Here is a 22,075-nt window from a genome sequence, read left to right as displayed (position 1 = left end):
CAAACCGAAGGTTGCTTAGATATTCGCCGTTGATCCTCACTCCTAAGCCTTCCCAGTCTAAGAGCTTGAATACTTCTAAGCATGCAGTGAATATCATTGGAGAGATTGTGTCTCCTTGCCTCACCCCTTTCCCTATCAGGGGTATATTTCATTGTTATTGCTTGGCACATGTGACCGTGTAGCGCCCACCGACGCCGCAGCGCGGAGCGCTTTGTTCGGCGCTCTCAGCCGGTGCCTTGGCGCCGGCTATCAAAGCAAGAGAAAAATAAAGAAGCGCAGCGCGTGCTCGAGGCGCAAGCTCGGCACGCGCAGTGTAGTTCCAAAAGCCAGCCACGCTGGTCGTCGCAGCCCCGTCGCTCGGCTCGCCGCCTTCGCCTTCTGAGTAGGGACGACGGCACGGCTCGTACAGCCGCCGTCACGTCCCTCCTACAACCGTATCGTCGATTGAACCTGACCACCATTACGTTTCGCGGTTGAACGTTGCCTCATTTAGCGAAAGCAGGCGCGTACGTATAGCTGTCGGGCAATGCTTAGAACCAGGCGCCGGCGGCCCGACGACGCGTGTCATTGGTTGGTAGATATGCGGTGGTTACTCCATACGCTTCCGATGCAACTGAACAGCTCAATCGTGCAAAATTTATTGGATCTGGTGCGGTGCAGGGTGCTTATAACCAAATGTCAAAGCATAAGCGTGGCGATCGAGCAGCGCGGTACCTGCAGTGAACCGACGCGCGACAGTGATCACAGATGTCAGCGCAACTGATACAGCCCAGGTGCTAGATTTTTATTTTTAGTATTTAGTAGTTATTTATTTATACATACTGTCAATCCCAATAGGGGTTATAACAGGGCTTGTTGTATAAAGATGTACTTGTTTACCTATTTTTTTACGTTTGTTTACCTGGAATGGCTTTTCTTTCGAATGTCTGCATTTGGAACAAGCTTCGCTCACGGTGAACCTTAAAGTAGATCGTGCGCGAAGTTTGTATTGAAGATATCGCGTAGGGCAAGAATTCTTCGTGTGCGCTGTCTCTGAAGCGAAATAAGCCAATAATATTGCAGCTTTGGGGCCATCTCTGCTCTTTCTCTTGTTTCCCTTACACCGTCTCACTGTGCTATGTTCATAATAAAGTAATGTCGAGTCTTAACAATTGTCGAATAAATACATAAGCATATGACTGTAAACCACTACTGACCGTGAGTGAAAAGCACTTAGTGGTCAGCGAAGTGGTCACTGCACGCACGTATGTATTTCACTTGATCGACTGTGCGAATAATTTATTTTTTTCGTTACTGTTATTCTTGCAAGCATGATGCTATTGTCCGCGTACCCATGCGAATACCGTTTTTTTTTTTTTTGCGTTCTTACTTGCTCGGGCTCATTTAGCGCGTTTCTACGCCACGCACAGTTAGCGCATTACGGTTCCCGAACTCTCGTATTGGCGCTAGGCCGCGCTAATGAGGTTGACACGTTCGTTTTTGCATTCTCTTGCTACCCAAGCAAAGAGACAACGCTCAAAGATGGGTGAGGGCAGGGCCGCGCAGGGTGCGTGTGAACGCAGAGACGATGTTTTGGTGGACACAGGGTCTGCATACATCTTCCATAGGACCCGATTTTTCCAGATCGTTGCGAAGTGTATTTACCGACTAGTTCTCTCGCAGAGTGCTCCAATTTTTCTTAACACGGCCACTTTTGATAGCGATCGAGACCGATCTGGATCGGAATGTTAAACCGCGATTGGCTCCCTTCGGCAGATTGAGCAAAGAAGCCAATCGCGACCAAGAAATTCGACCCATATCGGGCTCGATCACGATCAAAATTGCGCCGTGTGACCCCCGTATTAGGCACTGGAATGAAGTCCTGTTTGAAAGAATAACAAATATAGCCTCTGCCACTACATACGAGAAATTATTGCATCGAAGAGCTGACAATTCTCGCAACCTATTGGAAAATGTGCCGAAAAAAGTTTACCAAAATGCGTTATTTTACTGATGTGTGCATTGGTTCACATTAGACTGAAATGCCAACTCCTCAAGTGATGCAGGAAACCGGCGAAGCGTGAACATACCACATCGCGGCAGTGGTCTCGCGGAGTGCTGTGTTGTGGACACACTTAGTCCCCAAAATCTTTATTTTCCGCTGGTTGTTTGTGCACCCATAAACTGCACAGTGCTGGCCTGTAGCCTTTTGATGAGTTACTTACGAGCGTAAGTCATTCGTGACAAAAATAAATGGAACATCGAAGGAAAGCTACCACCCCGCAATGCAAGCGCAAGGCAAACTCACAGTCCAGACCGAACAGGCAACACTGACACATACTCTCCACGCCAGACCGTCGGAAGCTCCCTCGTGAAAACGTCTATACATGAGCGACCCGTATACCCTGTTGGTGCTGCAAAAAGCACGTAACAGTGAGCCGAAAAGGATGGCGGCTTGATGGGCATTATTTCCCACGCGCTCAATATTCGGGTTAGTTGTAGGTCACGTAATCAAACGCGAATGAGAAGGAGAGCACGCGTCTTCTCCTCTAGCCCGGCCGTCTATAGCTGTGAATGACTGAGCGCTGCTGACGCTTATGTGGCCCGCGTGCCATATCCAATTGTTGGTAATCATTGGTAAGTGCAATGATAAAGGGCGACCATGGGGATGGCTGCTAACTTCATGCGCGCTGTCTTCCTTGCCGGGCTGTCTTTCTGTGCCCCTAGTCTTGCAGAGTTAAAAGACAGAGGTCATCGCAGATCACTCACAGAGGCCGTCAGTAGTGGGCATAAAAATAGGCAGCTAATGATGATGAATCTAATTTTCAGAATTGCGGTGAATCGCGCGGCTGTACGAACTATTCGCCTCCGCTGCCGGCGTTCTTCACAATGCTTGCGTTGTGAAAGCGAGTGCTCGAGGTCATCCAGTGAGGTATTTACAGGTTTACATGGTCCGTGCTTACTATGTCTACTATGTTCACTATGCTTACTATTTTAAGTTTAGGTGAATGTTTACTGCAATTTATATGGCCACTATAACTAACGTATAGACTCGTGTAAGAGCCACACTTTTCTGTCGCGATTTTGACGAGCCTTTCATGGTATTGGGCCATTTGACCTCATTTTTCCAACTACTAGTATGAAATCCGTCGTAAACCTGCGCGATCGCCTCCTCTCGACATCGAGTCGCGATGCGCGAAAGTACGCTGCACGAGACAATTCGCTGTTGAGGCCAATCAGAATCAGCGCACGGAACGCGATTGCTTCTCGGTTGGATGTCTTTTTTTTTTATGTTGGCTGTCAAGTTATGGGTGCGGTCCTTACACTGGTGCGATCCTTACACGGATTTACACGGTAAGAACCTTCCTTCGTGTAATTGTCTTCTACTTCGCTATCACTAATACTGCTTCGCCTTCCCGGCCAAACTGCACTCTTTTTTATTTTTTTTAGTACTTTGAGTCCTAGTATAAGCACTGCTGCGCATGACTTCTAGACTTCTCTTTATTCTGATTTTGAGTGAATCCGGCTTGGCATCATTTCGGTTACTGAGTGAATTCTATATACAAGGTGTTTAAGCGAACAGAGTCCAAAAATTTTATTGAATCCATGCTATCTTATGTGCCGTGATTTTAGTATAATTACGTGAACGGACTATGTGTTTACTGTAGTGCAGCTATGTGACTGAACTTTGTGTGCCCTTTTTCTGAGTTGACTTTCAGTATTAGTGTGGTATTAGTGCACTTATGTGACTGGACTCTGTGTTATTGTGATTTGGAGTTGACATTTAATTTTAATGCGTGTAGGTTCATTCTTTCTTTCTTTTTTTCATACCTCTATGTGAAAAGGAGCAGCCGGCGCCAATTAAAGGCGCCAACATCTCCTAAAAACCATATAATAAAAAAAGTCCAAAAATTTTAAAGGTGGCCTGTGGCATAGTCCAATTCTAGTTCATGAGCTCGTCTACTCGAAGAGGCGGGCATTACTTGCACAAAAAAACTGAAATGCATAATCGACTAATTAACAAAATTAACCAATTAGGTTTTTAGCTAATTACCTTATGGCCCATGTTGCAATTTATAAATTCTAGCCGTGGAGTGCGGATCCACTTTGAACTAAGTCTCAGGCTGACACCAGTGTCGAGATAATAATTGTCTAACTTTGCGGAGAAATACATTGGCGTGCCAGTCGATCACTTTCTCAACAAGACGCCGTTTTATGCATCAAAGCACAAAAGTACGAAAAAAACAAATAATTGGATTTTACGTGGCAAAACCACGATCTGATTATGAGGCACGCCGTATATATAGGTTTGCTTCGCGTAACACCGTTCCTCTTTTTTAAAATCGTGCTGCGTGATAGCTGGGACACCCTGTATGTCACTGCGCTTGTGCAGAAATCTAGTATTGCAGTTATCAAATAGCATAAATTGTGATATGTTTGTCATTTCACACAGTTGTGGTTCGATGACTGTATATGGGAGGTCTCATGGATCGTATTTTTTGTATTATATCTTGTTGAACAAAATACTTGTAATAAAGAATTTAGTACTTCAGAGTACTCCAACTTATTTGTCGAGAACATTCACAGAATATTAAACGCAACACCTTATTACAAAGGCTCAGGCGCATAGTTAGGAAATGAAATACTGACATTGCCTTCAAGTACATTTAAACAACTCATTGTCACCATATTATTGCCAGCAGCGCTTTGTAGTATGCTATTGCTCGCCTGAACTTAATTACGTATTATAGCCAACCTACATTACTCATGAAGATGTTGCTTCCCCATGTGTTTTTCTTCATTGAGTGTGTACTTCAAGTAATTTTGTGCCTTTGGCAGATGGATCTTTAATAAATAGTGGCTTTTGTGCACAAGTAATATTCTAGGAACTGGAGACATTTTTGGCTTCCACATATTTTGGAGGGACACTAACTCAGAGGCACTATATTTTTGAAACCTACAGCTGAGTTATAAGGGCGGTCATGCAGGGACTGTACCCCAAAGACTATGTTAAATTTAGGGGTTACTTCAGCAATTTATTCAGACGTCTTTATTGTGATTGCGCTATATTTTTATAGCTAACCTATAAATATATCACCACGTCATGATTCAAAACGTTCTGCATCTCGAATGGGGCCAACATTGTGATGCCTGTCAGTTGCCTCTGATTTCTTTTCACCACAGATTGTCATGCAGAAGTTTGAATTATGGGACTGAAAGAAAAATGTTTGCGTCAATACCAATTCGAGCGAGTTATGTGCTCTCTTCAAAGCTTTAATGAAATGCATTGACAGTGGAAGTCTCATCTTTAGTCCCACAATTTAAACATAACATCTGAGGTGATTTAAGCATAACAATCTGAGGTGAAACATATCAGTCAAACGGCAGGCATGACAATATCGGCCCAGTTCGAGATGCAAATACTTTGCAGTGGAACATTGGAAATTTTCTAGGTTGGCTATAAAAATAGAATGCAATCAAAAAGAAAAATATCCCTATAAGTTGCTGAAGTAACCCCTAAATTTAACACGTCCTTTAGAGGTTACATTTGCTTTAGAAAATAGAAGACTACAGCGTAACCTCTAAAGCTACATCTTTTTTAAGGGTAGCAATGTACCTTTTATTTTATATTGGTTACAATGTACCTTATAATATATTGGTTACAATGTACCTTATATTTTGTATTAGTTACAATGTACCTTATAATATATTAGTTACAATGTACCTTATAAATGTGAATTTGTGCACCTATACTAAGGGTTACCCAGCTAAGGGTGTAGTGGAGGACTCTGTAATAATTTAGACCACCTGGGGTTCTTTAACGTGCACCTAAATCTAAGTATACGGGCGTTCTAGCATTTCGCCCCATCGAAATGCAGCCGCCGTAACCGTGATTTGATCCCGCGACCTCATGCGTAGCAGTCCAACACCATAGCCACTAAACAACCACGGCGGATAAGCGCAAAAGTAACTGGAACGCTAATGCATTTCTCCGCAATGTTCGGGAATGTTCTCGAAACTGGCGCCATCCTGAGAATTAGTTCCTAGTGCATCCGCCTTGCGAATTCCACGGCTAGAATTTCTAAATTGAATGACGGGCCATAAGTCAATATGTTGAAAACCTAATGGGGAATTTTTTTTAATTAGTCGATTATACATTTCAATTTTTTGTGCAAGTAATGTCCACCTCTTCGAGTAGACCAGCTCATGAACGGGCACATCGCCGAAAAAAATGTAATTGAGGAAGTTCCCCCACGTGCCGTGTGGCAGCGCTGTGCTTCCACCCCCCTGCTGACGGAGTTATAACGGAGTCGCGGCCGTGGAGATGCTTGGAGTGATGGGCATTTGGCATCGTGCACGTGGTGAACATGGCTTGATCGTTGGCCCAGAAGTGTATTGACAGCTGCAGGAAACTGCACGAGCATCAAGGTACGTGGTGATATACTCTGCAGTCGGCTTTACATAGCGAGGGTATTTCTCTGTAGCATAATACGATTGAGGCGCATAGGCAGTGTGTTTACGCCATAGGCGCCGAATACGGGAGGGGGGGGGGGGGGGGGCTCCGGGGCTCGAGCCCCCTCCGGAATTTTCCCGGGGGGGGGGGGGGCGGATATTCGTAGCCTACCCCCCCCCCCCGGCCCTAACATGTCATTACCGGAGTTCTGTTACCCACATAATTTGAGGATTCTCTTGCGTTGCCTCCACATTTTCACTTTTGTTCTGGCTAAAAGCTTACGGCACCATTGTTGGCGCGGACGTGCACGGCTTTTAATTTATACTTTCGCTTTATTTCCGCAAAGCCTGACAATAGGAGGACAAGCGCATTAGAAGCACCATCGGCGGCTACCTCATCCGTGTTTCCTCACTTCAACATGTTTCTTTTTTTAATTTCCGCTGAGAACACCATGCACAGGCGCAATATCTTTTAATATATGCAAAGGACAAAGTTTATTATATTTTTGAAAGAGAAGGAGGTATCCAACTAAATGGATAGCCTATACCTAGAAAATGAATATGTTGATGTATGTTCACCTGATTTCAAATTACTTTGCGTGCTTTTTTGACCCCGAAAAAAACCTGCACACTTCAGTGAGCCCTTCGGCAGAGTCTTCTATCAACGGCGTGTGAAAAGCATGGGAGTGATATGTGTCTCAATATCGATTCTCTTTCCAGTAGGCAAGTAGGCAATGCTAACGACTGCCGACAAAATAAAATTTTAAAGAACTCTTCCAATTATTTACAACATTTTCGCATTAGGGATGGAAACACCGCCTCTTGCATGCAGAGGCCATAAATACAGGGTGTTTCAGCAAACACTATAAAAAATTTAAAGGTTGCCTGTGGCAGATAGCACAATTCTAGTTCATGAGCTGGTCTACTCGAAGAGGTGGACGTTACTTGCACAAAAAACTGAAATGCATAATCGACTAATTAAAAAATCACCAGTTAGGTCTTTAACATATTAATTTAGGGCCCGTGTGGCAATTTCCAAATTCTAGCCATGGAATTCGCAAGGCGGATGCACTAGGAACTACTTCTCAGGATGGCGCCAGTTTCGAGATATTAATTCCCGAACATTGCGGAGAAATGCATTGGCGTTCCAGTTACTTTTGCGCTTATCCGCCGTGGTTGTTTAGTCGCTATGGTGTTGGATTGCTATGCATGAGGTCGCGGGATCAAATCACGGCTACGACGGACGTATTTCGATGGGGCGAAATGCTAGAACGCCTGTATACTTAAATTTAGGTGCACGTTAAGGAACCCGAGGTGGTCTAAATTATTCCAGAGTCCTCCACTACGGCGTGCCATCATAATCAGATCGTGGTTTTGGCACGTAAAATACCATTATTTGTTCTTTTCATACTTTTCTGCTTTGATGCATAAAACGGCGTCTTGTTGAGAAAGTGATCGACTGGCACGCCAATGTATTTCTCCGCAAAGTTAGACAATTATTATCTCGACACTGGTGTCAGCCTGAGACTTAGTTCAAAGTGGATCCGCACTCCACGGCTAGAATTTGTAAATTGCAACATGGGCCATAAGGTAATTAGCTAAAAACCTAATTGGTTAATTTTGTTAATTAGTCGATTATGCATTTCAGTTTTTTTGTGCAAGTAATGCCCGCCTCTTCGAATAGACGAGCTCATGAACTAGAATTGGACTATGCCACAGGCCACCTTTAAAATTTTTGGACTCTGTTCGCTTAAACACCTTGTATATAGAATTCACTCAGTAACCGAAATGATGCCAAGCCGGATTCACTCAAAATCATAATAAAGAGAAGTCTAGAAGTCATGCGCAGCAGTGCTTATACTAGGACTCAAAGTACTAAAAAAATAAAAAAGAGTGCAGTTTGGCCGGGAAGGCGAAGCAGTATTAGTGATAGCGAAGTAGAAGACAATTACACGAAGGAAGGTTCTTACCGTGTAAATCCGTGTAAGGATCGCACCAGTGTAAGGGCCGCACCCATAACTTGACAGCCAATATAAAAAAAAGACATCCAACCCAGAAGCAATCGCGTTCCGTGCGCTGATTCTGATTGGCCTCAACAGCGCATTGTCGCGTGCAGCGTACTTTCGCGCATCGCTACTGGATGTCGAGAGGAGGCGATCGCGCAGGTTTACGACGGATTTCATACTAGTAGTTGGAAAAATGAGGTCAAATGGCCCGGTCCCATGAAAGGCTCGTCAAAATCGCGACAGAAAAGTGTGGCCCTTACACGAGTCTATACGTTAGTTATAGTGGCCATATAAATTGCAGTAAACATTCACCTTAAAAAAATTATGGGGTTTTACGTGCCAAAACCAGTTCTGATTATGAGGCACGCCGTAGTGGGGGACTCCGGAAATTTGGACCACCTGGGTTTCTTTAACGTGCACCTAAATCTAAGTACACGGGTGTTTTCGCATTTCGCCTCCATCGAAATGCGGCCGCCGTGGCCGGGATTCGATCCCGCGACCTCGTGCTCAGCAACCCAACACCATAGCGACTGAGCAACCACGGCGGGTAAACATTCACCTAAAATTAAAATAGTAAGCACATGTGAACATAGTGGACATAGTAAACACGGACCATGTAAACCTGTAAATACCTCACTGGATGACCTCGAGCACTCGCTTTCACAACGTAATTGGCATTGTGAAGAACGCCGGCAGCGGAGGCGCACGGTTCGTACAGCTGCGCGATTTACCGCAACTCTGAAAATTAGATTCATCATCATTATCTGTCTATTTTAATGACCACTACTGACGGCCTCTGTGAGTGATCTGCGATGACCTCTGTCTCTTAACTCTGCAACCCTAGGGGCGCAGAAAGACAGTCCGGTAAGGAAGACAGTGCGCATGAAGTTAGCCGCCATCCCTGGTCGCCCTTTATCATTGCACCTACCAGTGATTAACCCGCCGGGGTGGCTCAGTCAGCTAAGGCGTTGCGCTGCTGAGCACGAGGTCGCGGGATCGAATCCCGGCCCCGGCGGCCGCATTTCGATGGAGGCGAAATGCGAAAACGCCCGTGTGCTTGCGTTGTAGTGCACGCTAAAGAACCCCAGGTGGTCAAAATTAATCCGGAGCCCTCCACTACGGCGTGCCTCATAATCAGAACTGGTTTTGGCACGTAAAACCCCAGAAAGAAGAAGAAGAACCAGTGATTACCAACAATTGGATATGGCACGCGGGCCACATAAGCGTCAGCCGCGCCCAGTCATTCACAGCTATGGCAGGGCTAGAGGAGAAGACGCGTGCTCTCCTTCTCATTCGCGTTTGATTACGTGACCTACAACTAACACTAATATTGAGCGCGTGGGAAATAATGCCCATCAAGCCGCCATCCTTTTCGGCTCACTGTTACGTGCTCTTTCCCGCACCCACAGGGTATGGGTCGCTCATGTATATGGCTTTTGGATTTAATGCGGAACATCACGGCGACGACAACCGCGACAATTTGCCCGGAGTGTCGATATAATGGCTTTCGCCAGAAAGCTAGCAATAAAAAATTGTTAGCAGCTGGTATATATATATATATATATATATATATATATATGGGTAGGTTTCGGAAAGCTAGTCGCCCCCCCCCCCCCGGCAAAATGAAAACTTTCCGCCTATGGTTTACGCGACTTTGTGTGGCCCATAGCATCTGCCTTGGGACATGTATTCTGGCGAGTGAGTTGACCTTGTGCCTAAGCGCTTCCCCTGACCATACTTGTCTTTCTTTTCTTGCGCTCACTTTTCGATTCTTCCAAAAGAAACGTATTTCATCATCGTGGTCACTATATGGCTACGTTCTTGGGTCGAGCGCTGTGTTCACAGAAGTCTTCATATACAGGCATTACGGTGGTAATAATAATTTTGCAGTACATTTTCTCCAACCTGATGTACCGGCCAAATTAATTATTCGGGGCCCTTGCACATATGCGTCACATTTACATGGTGAAGTTCCCGCGATACATCAGTACATGCTGCTGAAGCGGCTTCTTTCTTTCTGTGGTTTTTACGTGCCGAAACCAGATAAGGCATCTGATGTGAATATTTCCTTTTTTTTTCTTTTTTCAGTGCTACCACCACCTTCAACTGTGGAAAATTCTGCAATATAGCAGATATCGCTGGTTTCATTGCGAAGGCAGTCGAAGAACGGAGGACATGCAGCGCCTGTCCAAGTCTACACAAATCAACATCGGCATCAACATTATTCGCCTAACAAGAGGTGGTTTGGTGTTCCCGAAGCCCGAGTTTGCTGCTATCCTCGTTAACGTGAAAAAGGCCGTTGACATCGCAGTGCCACAATTAGCAAGGATGATGTTTGCAAAAAGTTGCCAGCTTTGATTTGTTCACACTTAGAGAGCCGCCGTCTTTTTACTTGCCAGGCAAACGAAGAGCATGCATCAGTGACTTCTTCAATAGTTGCAAGCACATTTATAAAACCCCTACTGTCAAACATAGGCGCAGCCGTTAGAGACACAGCGGCTTACCAAAAAAAAAAAAAGAAACTAATGAATAAGGCACTGAGCCGCAATGTTCTGCACGTTTGAATTAAGAGAGCACTACGAGTGCGCAAGGGCTGTGAGTTTGCCATTGTAAATAAATTATTGTATGCATTGTGAATGTGTTATGCTGGTAATTTCGCCATGAATACAAGCATGACATGCACGTATGTACAGATGGCTCAGAAAGTTGCTGAAAGATGTCTGTCCGTGGCTGTCGACTCAAGTACACAGCTTGATACTTCGTGCAGGAAGGCACGCGATGAGTTCGACTTTTGATGAACAAAATAAAATAAAACATCAGCGCATTAGATACAAGACTGCCGCGAATTCAGCTATCTATTTCCAAGTTCCGAGTCCTATTTTTCGCTTTCCAAAGCGTATTTTACTGTTAGTCATTTGGTCAAGTTACAGTGTAAGTCACAATAAACAAAAGTTTTCGGGCTGCGGACACCCCCCCCCCCCCCAAAAAAAAAAAAAAATGTCCGTTGCCTCGTCAGTCAGGTGGCATTCCTTCTAGCAGGTAGAGCTCGAATGCCTTCTCTCGCTTGCAGGCTTTCCATTGGCATGCTGCGCTTGAGCGCGCGGACATAATTTTTTCGCAAACTTAGGTTTACGAGTGTACTCGCTTCGGGCAGCGGCATCCCGACAGAGCCTGGAGCGCAAAGCAAAAAAAAAAAAAAAAAAAAAAAAAAAAAAAAAAAAAAAAACACGCACACAAAAAAAAAAACAGCGACAGGGGTCAATGGTGCTTTTGCGCGCCTTTTTGTTCAGCCCAACTTTTCGCGGTTTCTTCGAAAGCGATATTTTCAAGGTGGCGCAAATCGTCTCGCGCGCAGCCGTAGCAAGGGTACGGTGGCTAGATGGGTCACCGTAGCAAGGGAGTTGAGGGGTTAGGGTGCCTCGATGCCAGCGCCGCCGTTCAGGGTGGTGCCAACCTTTGACCGCCCCCGCGCCGCCGCTTTCTCGCTGCGACGCCATATTGTGTCACAGCGAGCCGTTGCGATTGCTTGGTGCCGGTGCTGAGTTCGAGGCACAGTGCGCGCGGATGCTTCGCGGACGCTTCTACTTGCTAGACAGTGTTCAGCCGCATGACTGACAAGCTATCAAGTGCATCGTGTCGACATGACGGGCTGTTGTGTTCCCAAGTGCGCCGGATCGACGCGTAAAGGACTGCGTTGTTTTCGCTTCCCCCGGGACCCAGAGCGACGGAAGAGATGGGAAGCCCAAGTAAAGCGCGATCACTGGAAGGCAACGGATAACTCCTGCATTTGCGAGGTAAGTGTCAAGAATGTTTAGACTACCGCACCGTGTTTTTCATTTAAATAAGAAAGTATTCTCTGATCCTCGCTCACGTACCTACGTTCGCTCACGAACTAAGTAAGCACTGCACCGATGCTGTCTGAGTAGCGTATGGTTTGCGAGCGCGCGTCGCATAGGCTTTTTTCGTTTTGATGGGCGCAGTCTGTACCCTTATTTTAAGGATTGACGAAGATGCTTAGCCGCGAAGTAGTCTTACATTAGCTACGAATCGTCACGTAAGCCACCTATTTTCCTTTTTCACGGGAAGCACACATCGTGTGTGTCTCTTGTTTCTTTTTTTTTTTTTTTTTCTTTTTTCGGTACTGGTTATTTGGGACTAAAGAACGCAGTGCTTCGGCCGGGGAGAGCGGCTGTTTTGTACGTGGTAAGCGAAACATTGTGATTTTCTCTGATTTCTCAGGAGATATCTTGCGGACCTCAGGGTGTTACGTTACATAGCTGATTTTTTAGACTTGTACATATTTGTAGCGTGGTGATCGTAAGCCGATGGTCATTCGTGCTCATTCCCGATCGTAGTGGGTACTGTGACGGTCTTTAAATGCCTGTGCACGGTATGCCCAGGTGTAGTAGAGTTAAGGGGCATCATGGGACCAAAATGTTTCGGCGCTTTCTGGCATGGTGTCTGTTGTAGCCTGTGCATTTCTTCGAAACGTGTGAAGCGAGGTAATACAGCATTGCTTCTGCTAAAATTTATTTTAAGCACTCTCTGTTCTCAGTTCTCTGTTCTCAGTTCTCACAGTTCTCTGTATTTACAAGGCAACTTTTCATATCAATAATCACTTTTGTTGTTTTACCTGTACTTAGAAACACTTTGAAGAGGACCAGTACGAGGGAAATCGACAGGATGGGCGCCGTCTGTTAAAGTCAACAGCCCTACATCATCATGGACTATATTTTCGAAGTGAAAAACATTGCTAATCTGTATTTGACTGTCTTAGTTTCATTTACGGTTTTTGTACGTGATATGTATGCAGTGTTGTTTATTTTTTCAATGTAGTTATCAGTGTTCTAATGGTTATTTATGAAATGTTCTGTACTCGCCATCGATGTGTTTGGCTGATGCGACGTATTCGATGGTAGCTGATGTATGTATTCTGGCTGGATATCTTGATTAATATTACCCGCGGTTGCGTTTTCTTGTTTGCATTCTTGTTTTCGATTTATATTGTGTGTAATAAGGTTGATGTACTCACTTGAACCCCCCCTCCCCCCATGTAATGAATAAAAAAAAACAAAAAAAAAACTCTCACTATCCCGAATTGTGTGTCGAGCCTACCTTGCGAATTAATTTTTTTATCTCGTCTTTCAACATAACCTTCAGGCGCCACACAGTACATATAATTTTTCATGTACATATCTCTTTCATGATTGATTGTACTAGACATTATAAGTAAATGTATTTTGTGCATCGTTTGATTTCTTGTGTATACTACGCAAGATTGACACAGACAAGTTACGTTACATTTTTCTCTACAGCACTAACTAAACCTAATTTTCACATCGCAGTTATTTTTACACCAGCTTAATCCTGTCAGCACACAGTTTTGTGGGCAAAAAAAGCAAAAATTGCGCGTAGATATCGTCAAATAATTGCAACGAACGCGAAGAGCACGCGCAACGAAAGGGAAACTAACCGCCGTGCGCGAGTGGCTGGCTACGGTAAAGGAGGCGTGACGTGTAAACCAAAATACAACAGCGAAAAAGAAAAACTTCCACACACAGGGGGTCGCAAACCTTATATACCAAGCATCGAAGCGCAAAAAAAATAGTGCGTATTTTAAACATACACACGACATATTAAATGTGATTGAATTAGGCAACTTGGGGAATGTTCCCGGCGCCATACATTTACGTCTTCGACCTTCGACGAGTTAACGGCTATTGGTTATAAAGATATGCAGGTGGGACACCGATAAAAAAAATCCTCATCAAGGCAAAGCACTTGGAAGCGCGCCGCGAGTAACACTTTATCAACGCAAGCGTAGCTGAGTCTCAGCTCGTGTGACACAATATGGCGGCGCCAGCGGGGTTGTCTCCACCCTGGACGGCGGCGCTGGGCATCGAGGCACCCTATGAGGGGTCGGAGGCGCGCGCCGTGGTGCGGCGAAAGCCGCGGCCACGCCCCTTTCCGCAATTACACCCTCTCCGTCCGAATGGGACGGCCGGAGCTTTAGCCGGAGCAACCCCATAGAGAAAGAAAAAAAAGTTACTTTTTTTTCTTTCTCTATGGCAACCCCGCCGCGCGCACCGATCCAGGCGGCCGTGGCTGACCGAGCGTAGTTCACCACTTCTCCGCATAATGACGCAGAAGTGGCGCCATAGAATAAAGAACCAACTTTAGAGAAGGGAAACTGTACCTTCCGCAGTGGTACGAAAATAAGAAGCGGCAGCGCATGGAACTTACTTAGGCGTAAGACAGATGGCGCTGCTCAAACAGGAAGTTTGGAAACGAAAAGGACAATGGAGATTTACAAGAATGAGAAGAAAGAAATTAGAAGGGAAAATCTGTACGATAACACAAAGGGCAGTGCCTTGCTATTTGAGGCTCGAGCCGGTTGCCTAAGGACGAAAACATATCGGAACAAATATTCGGAATTAGATGAGACATGTGTATGCTGCAGTAAAGATCCAGACACCACTCAGCACATCCTAATGGAATGCGACGGGATCCACCCAGCGAGAACCGTAGGTAACGGGCAACTCCCAGAAGCGCTTGGGTTTAAAGTGGAAGGAAACATAAACAGATCAGCCGTAGAGATCAGCAAGAGACGATTAGAGTACTGGTGGAAAAAAAGTTGGGAAAAGATGGATGCGACCTGATCTCTTAAAATCATAGGCAGCGGTACAAGGTAAATTTTTGAAAAAGAAAAATAATGATAGGTATACAAAAATGCAAGATAAAGAACATCTATAGTATACCTGATTAAATCAAGCAGGCTAGGTGACTATTTGTCGCCGCCCCGTTTCAAAGGGGATGCCAATAAATCATCATCATCATCATCATCGTTTGCACAGTGACCTACAAGTGCACGTTTCCTTCCTTTCTGTGTTTTCTTTTCTTTCTCCTTTTTTATTTATTTATCTCTTTATTTGTTTAAACCCTCCAGGCCAGGACATTGCGTGTGTCCACCTGTTACAAAGGGGCGGGCCGCTACTACATCATCATCATCATCAGCGGAAATGTATTTTTTTTTTTTTAGCAAAATTCAATATGGCAGTTTTTTACCGATCGCATACGTTTGTACGCGCCGCGCTCGCCCGGTAGGCGTTGCGGCACGCCTCATTGCTTTGGCTGCCGCGTAGTTTTCGCGTTCTAATTGCCAGGAGACCAAAGAGCCTCTACTGACGCCCATAAAAACAAGCCACAAGTGAGTGAACGGAACGTGAGACTTTATTGGCAGAATACAAGCAGTGCACCTTCTCGTACAAGAGCAGAAATAAAAATTGCATGTCGAGATACGCTGGAATCATTAACGCGAGCTCGTAAACGGCTCACTTTCGTCGTCGCACATGGCGGACTGGCAACGAGCGACAACCAGCAATGTAAGCAGATTGGACAGTGCCCCACCTGTTTGCACCGACAGTCGCCGTTGAAGATGAGCAAATTGCATTGCGAAGCAATCGGGTGACGCTGGCATCTGCTGCCGCAGCCAGCACAGCGACATGGACTACCCGGAAATTTAACGTGACCTCCGTTCCAACCTGCACGTTTCTTTTTTGTTATTTCGGCCGCGAATGTGTAGATCACACTTGGTGCCCCTCTATCTTTCAATATGGACATGGTCGGTTTCGTGGGCATCACCTTCGGCAGCCTTTTTGCGGGCCTTTCAACTTCACACACATCGGACCATGTAAGCATGTATGCTGGTCTAGGATTACCGCAAAAAAAAAAAAAAAAAACACGAGACGAAGAAAGAGATAACACAAAGCTGTACTGACAACTGTTTAATGAAACGAACGCCGAAGTTATATAGATCAGACACACGTGTGCACCCGAAAAGCAACGAGAAATCCAACGAAAACACAGAGCGACCTTCAAGAGGGGTGCGATACAAATGCTAAGACAAACGCTTGTAGACTATCGAGGCACCTAACACGTGTGTATAACGTAGAAAAATACAAAAGTTCCTTCTGGGTAACAGCAACTGACTGAAAACTAACGCAATCACCATCCTTAAAGCGTCGCATGGCTACTGCCTCTACAACCTCTTTTCAGCTGGCCATTTTTTCTGCCGATAATCTGCTGTTACCCAGAAAAAACTTTTGTTTCTTTCCACGTGATACACACGTGTTACGTGCCTCATTAGTCTATCAGCGTGTATCTTAGCATTTGTATCACACCCCTCTTGAAGGTCGCTGTGTGTTGTTATTGGTTTTCTCGTTGCTTTTCGGGTGCACACGTGTGTCTGATCTGTATGAGCTCGGTAATCATTTCATTAGATAAACAGTCGTCAGTACCGCTTCGTGTTGTCTCTTTCTTTTTCTGGTGCATTATTTGCGGTAACTTCCCAAATCATGAATCACCAACTGGCCTACACCCACACTCTTCTAAATGCTGGTCTACGTTAACGCCAAATCGCGGCCGAGGAAGGCCACATGCACAATTTGCCCACGGCTGCAGCAGGAAAGGACAGAACGGGGCGCAACAATCACGGAGCATGTAAATTGGGAGTCTATGTCATTGTGCGGACTGGGGGAGCGAATGCTTACCACGAGACACTGCTTCCTAATGCAGCTGACCAGGCCGCCACATCCAAGAAACGTAACACGACGACCACGACCAAGTGGGACAGCAGCGAAACCAGACTATGTAATCAATCACTTCAGTGTAGCTTGTGCTACACTGAAGGTTATCGAACAAGGCAAGGCTACACCCAGGCTGTCGAACAAGAAGAGCAATGCTGAATGAGACTAGGAATTAAATATGGCAATCAGAAAGCTTGCATTCATGAAAGAAGCCACTCGGCTCTGCAAGCACTGAAGGCCAAAAACATTAAGAAAAGTTGAATGCTACATAGCACACGGTGCAACGGTTAATGCAAGACGCATGCTGATGCTGCATCGGCTATTTCTGGAGAGGAATTGCACATGGCAACATACACTAAGAAATACTGCTACAGATATGGTACGCTACTAGACAGTGAATGGTATTAAGTATGAGCAAAGAATCGGTTGACCTTTATGTTTGGATAAGAGTGGGGAATGAAAAAGCTTGCATGCATAGAAAAAAATGTATACTTGGCACAAATGGAATTTGACATGACCAGGAAGCTGATTAAGGAAGGGCATACTGATGGAAGGAACTCTTTTGGCCAGCGTCGTCCGTGCTTGTTCAATGGTTGCAGGTGCATCTCAACATGAAGAATTTCTAGAAAGTCTTTGTTGAGGTACCTGGATGACTCGGTCAATATCCGTGCTGGTGGAATGATGGCTGAGGCTCTTTTCAGTCTTGACACAGTCATCCGTAGACTTGATATTTCATCCAAATACTTCTGCGTCCGCTTCTTTGTGGTGTAAAATACTTGTAAATTTGGCTCCAGCCCCTTCCTGTCAGGGTAGATGGGGGCTTCTGTGATGAGGACCATGGTGTGCTTGGTGCAGATTCTGTTGGGACACAACAGTAGCACATGAGATACAGCACAGATTAGCCAAACTCATGTAGTGTTTTCTTTTATGTTTGAACCAATTATGCTGAACCGTAAATGTGGAAAAACGTTTATATCATCTCCTACAAACAAATGGCATGTATATACCAATACAGCCATAATACCAATACCAATACAGCCAATACAGTATATATTAAGCATATTTATTTCTGAACTTGGTGTTGTTTACCTTGTAGTAACAGCCAAAGTCCACACAATGGCCTTGTTGTAGCAGGAAGTAGCTTGTCTTTGGTGTGTGGAGTGTGTTGCTTTACACTGGTGCCATCCTCTTTACTGCATGCCTGGAACAGAAATTTTGATTGCATCAGAAATTAAAAAAACACAATTTTGCAATATGAAATGCAAGAAGGTGAGACATATATATTGTAATGGTTTTAGACTGCAGAACACATGCAAATGTACACTGTTTGTTCTAGGGTGCTTCATCAGCATGTTAATTAAATATTGGTACTGTCCATAAAATTTGTCTACTTAAATACAATGCATGTCAACACCTTAAGTATTATTAGGATCACAAATGAGAACATTTTTGCGCCCATTTATACGCTAGAAGAGATCACACTGCTGGTTTCACAAGCAAATGCAAGACAAGCATGAAGCTATTAGAACTGCTGCATTGTTTTTCTGCACGAACGTGATGCACCACTTCATTACTGCAAAAATAAATGCCCCAAGGTAAATCAAACGGAACAGCAAGAACACTTGGAACCAACAAGTACGAAATATGGGTAAATGACCATGCGTGCAACTGTTTAATACATGAAATTCAGTACTTTCACTTCAATTTACCAAAGGGTATCCGGTTTTGTGGACGACAGAAGTTGCCGGCGGAATCGAAACAAAAGATGTGTGTGTGTGTGTGTGTGTGTGTGTGTGTGTGTGTGTGTGTGTGTGTGTGTGTGTGTGTGTGTGTGTGTGTGTGTGTGTGTGTGTGTGTGTGTGTGTGTGTGTGTGTGTGTGTGTGTGTGTGTGTGTGTGTGTGTGTGTGTGTGTGTGTGTGTGTGTGTGTGTGTGTGTGTGTGTGTGTGTGTGTGTGTGTGTGTGTGTGTGTGTGTGTGTGTGTGTGTGTGTGTGTGTGTGTGTGTGTGTGTGTGTGTGTGTGTGTGTGTGTGTGTGTGTGTGTGTGTGTGTGTGTGTGTGTGTGTGTGTGTGTGTGTGTGTGTGTGTGTGTGTGTGTGTGTGTGTGTGTGTGTGTGTGTGTGTGTGTGTGTGTGTGTGTGTGTGTGTGTGTGTGTGTGTGTGTGTGTGTGTGTGTGTGTGTGTGTGTGTGTGTGTGTGTGTGTGTGTGTGTGTGTGTGTGTGTGTGTGTGTGTGTGTGTGTGTGTGTGTGTTGATATGGCTACTCAGTCGCCTACGGCCACGGATACGAGATGAAAAATGTGACGGGCTTTCCGATATCGCTCTCTTTTTTTCGTGATTGTGTTTGCTAACGACGGCCTCGCAACTAAAGATTTATTTCGGAAACAGCAACGGAGGGTCCTGACTGCCCATATGTAATGTAGAATCTAGTTCGTCAACTTGTCTCCGCCTGTAAGTTAACGAGACGAATATTACATAACGATTCAAGCAGCAGCGATGTTAAACGACTTACCGGTATTGCCATCCTCAGTCCAAGCAGAATCCGGCTCCGGTTTCGATGCATACACTGTTCCGCATGGCTCACGATCAAAACCTAGCTTTCTGGCTTACATCTCCGCTCGCAAACCCGTCACTTCACCCCAAGTTAAATAACGCGAGGTGTCGAAGCGCAATAAACTGGTTTTAGCACAAAATAAGCAACCACCATAAGTGTACGAACCAATGATTCCGTGCTTGCCGTGTACGCGAAAATACCGGTAAAAATTTTAAATTCAGCCCAGAGGTCACGTGAGAGATCGATGATGCTGAGCGTTATTTTGCGTTTACAACGCCAAAAAAAGAACAGAGTTAGTGCTCAATAGTACAATCTTTAATTAAGAATAATAATTTTGTACCCTTTGTCAATTAGCAAAAACGCTTCGGTAAGCGCGGGAGAAAGTTTGTAGGTTAAAATTGCGCTTATTACGGCGCCTCTAGCGGGAGCTACTGAACTCACTTAGGCATTTTTCGAGGGGATGTACTATGCTTGTTTTGTTAGCAGCGATTTTTTCGCCCTCTGTGGCCATTTGGTGAACTCGCGAGTTTCCGGGTGGCGCTGCGGACAGTATAATGGCTGAGCTGCGCGCTTGACAGTATCGCTGCCTCTGCTCTAGCTTCGAAGTACGCGTTATACAATGCCGTTTTGAGCAGTGTAGGCAAAGCCAGAATGGGAATTTGTTACTGTCGTCTAGCCAGAAGACACGATATGCTGATGTCAATTTTCTAGCTTGGCGATTGGTTACATTCATTAGTACAAACGCGGCGCTCCAGCCCATTGCATTAAATACGTAGATGCATTTTTCCATACATAAAACAATACTGCAGTGGTTTCATACGGTATATGGAAACGTATTTACGTGATATTTAGTGAGTTCTAATGTTTAGATTTCGAGAAATCCAGCTATTGTGTTTATTGCTGCCTCAGTTACAGTATTTAAATTGTTACGAGACGAATTGTGTGGGTAAGGGCATATGGTTCACTGTTTGGTTGCAATAAAATAAAGTAATACGTCTCGGGCTAGATTCATGAATATATTTAAAATACAAGAAACGCTCTCATAACTTGAGTCAGCAGACGCAACAACATAAATAGCCTAGTGCCAGCAAGGTCGCAACGTTTGTCCACCACATCATAACATTATTCACAGCACACGCCTCCGCTTCAGGTGATTCCGTCTTCTCCCTGGTTCTTTCGCGCGCCATGTTCTTGCCCTTGACAAGAAAGTAAAGGCGTGTAATTGCATGGAACTTCACAACATCGTTTGTGAGCTCTTTCTTGTGCCGCTCACAGCCGATCAAATTCGGAGGATTCAGCTGCAGAAAGGATGCAAAGTCGGCGATACTGTTCCTTCGTAACTCATTTAAACTGAAGCCCAGCTTGAAGGCGTCTTCGAGCGATGCTACCAGTTTTTTTAGTGCTTCAGAAGGGAGCAAAAGCCCTGACGTACTCATTCTGTTGAATTCAGTATTGTCCCTGAGTAATCGCAGCACTTGGTTCTTTGCAGGAACTTCCTTGCTACATAGCCTAGCTGCCATATAGAATATAAGCCTAGAGTCACTTTTCTTTTCCTTGTAGCAGCGCAGTGGTGCTCGATGTCGCTGGCGCTGAGCACCTCATGTGCGGCTGGCAAATTTCCAATGTCGAGGAGCTCATCGACGTACGCTTTTCGGTGTACGGATTGCTCATTAACGTCGCCGATACTGAGCAAGCTACTGAGCAGCCCGGGGCGAACATTTCCGCTGTCTTCGTCACAAATTTAGAGCCTGAAGCCCGACTTGCAGTTCGCAGCGAAGCAGTACGTAAGTCTCCTTGGTGGTCTTTGGTGGAGCAATGCCGCTGCTAATCTCGCCGGTCATTTTTCCGACCTGGAACATTACACATCGCTTAGGAACTTGCAAACAGTACGAGAGACGCGGAGCTCTTCACCTTTGAAACTGACACGAACAGACGACATACAACTATTCCAATACGGGCTTTACTTTTTCCCTCGCCACCAGCCCCCTGTAGCAGACGACGCGCGCTGCGGAACCGTTCTACTGACCGCAGCGCCAATTTTGCGTCATGACGCGGAAAAGCGGTGAACTACGCTCCAGACGCGCCGGTCGGCACAACTACCCATCTAGCCACCGTACCGCGGTTTCGCCATCAGCAGCGCTTTGCTGCGCAGAGTGCGCTTCTACTTTCGCGCAAAAACCCTTGAAACGCTGAAGCGGGCGCTATGAGATGCGTTGCCGTTGGCTGCCAAACAGGAAGGAAAAGCGGGTTGCGCATCCATTCGTTCCCGCGGGATCCCAAGCGTAGGCTGGAATGGGCCGTCAAAGTGAATATTGCAGAGAACGGCAAACTTTGGGTGCCACCCAAGGACTGCTGCTACGGTGTCTGCGAGGTAGGCCCCTTGGTGTTTCTTCGCATTATGTGCGTGTACACTGCCGTTAATTGTGAAAGGTAAATTTAAATAATTTGTATTCATGTTTTATTCTCGCCATCTTGTTTCGCGCTTCAAATGCGTAAGCC

The 22,075-nt window shown here is 45.3% G+C and overlaps 2 protein-coding genes across 2 annotated transcripts in view; both read left to right on the top strand.

Annotated features, from left to right (window-relative positions):
- The window catches only part of LOC119437407 (uncharacterized), a 408,649-nt gene that overhangs the window by 73,993 nt on the left and 312,581 nt on the right, over positions 1 to 22,075 (top strand). The window lies entirely within an intron of this gene.
- The window catches only part of LOC119437408 (uncharacterized), a 57,416-nt gene continuing 57,039 nt past the window's right edge, over positions 21,699 to 22,075 (top strand). Inside the window, exon 1 of the mRNA XM_037704443.2 lies at positions 21,699 to 21,947. Coding sequence (XP_037560371.1) covers positions 21,780 to 21,947 — 168 coding nt within the window. The 5' untranslated portion in view covers positions 21,699 to 21,779. The remainder of the gene's footprint in view (positions 21,948 to 22,075) is intronic.

Source organism: Dermacentor silvarum, chromosome 1, assembly GCF_013339745.2.
Source record: "Dermacentor silvarum isolate Dsil-2018 chromosome 1, BIME_Dsil_1.4, whole genome shotgun sequence".
Taxonomy (NCBI): domain Eukaryota; kingdom Metazoa; phylum Arthropoda; class Arachnida; order Ixodida; family Ixodidae; genus Dermacentor; species Dermacentor silvarum.
This window is presented reverse-complemented; position numbering and strand designations above follow the sequence as displayed.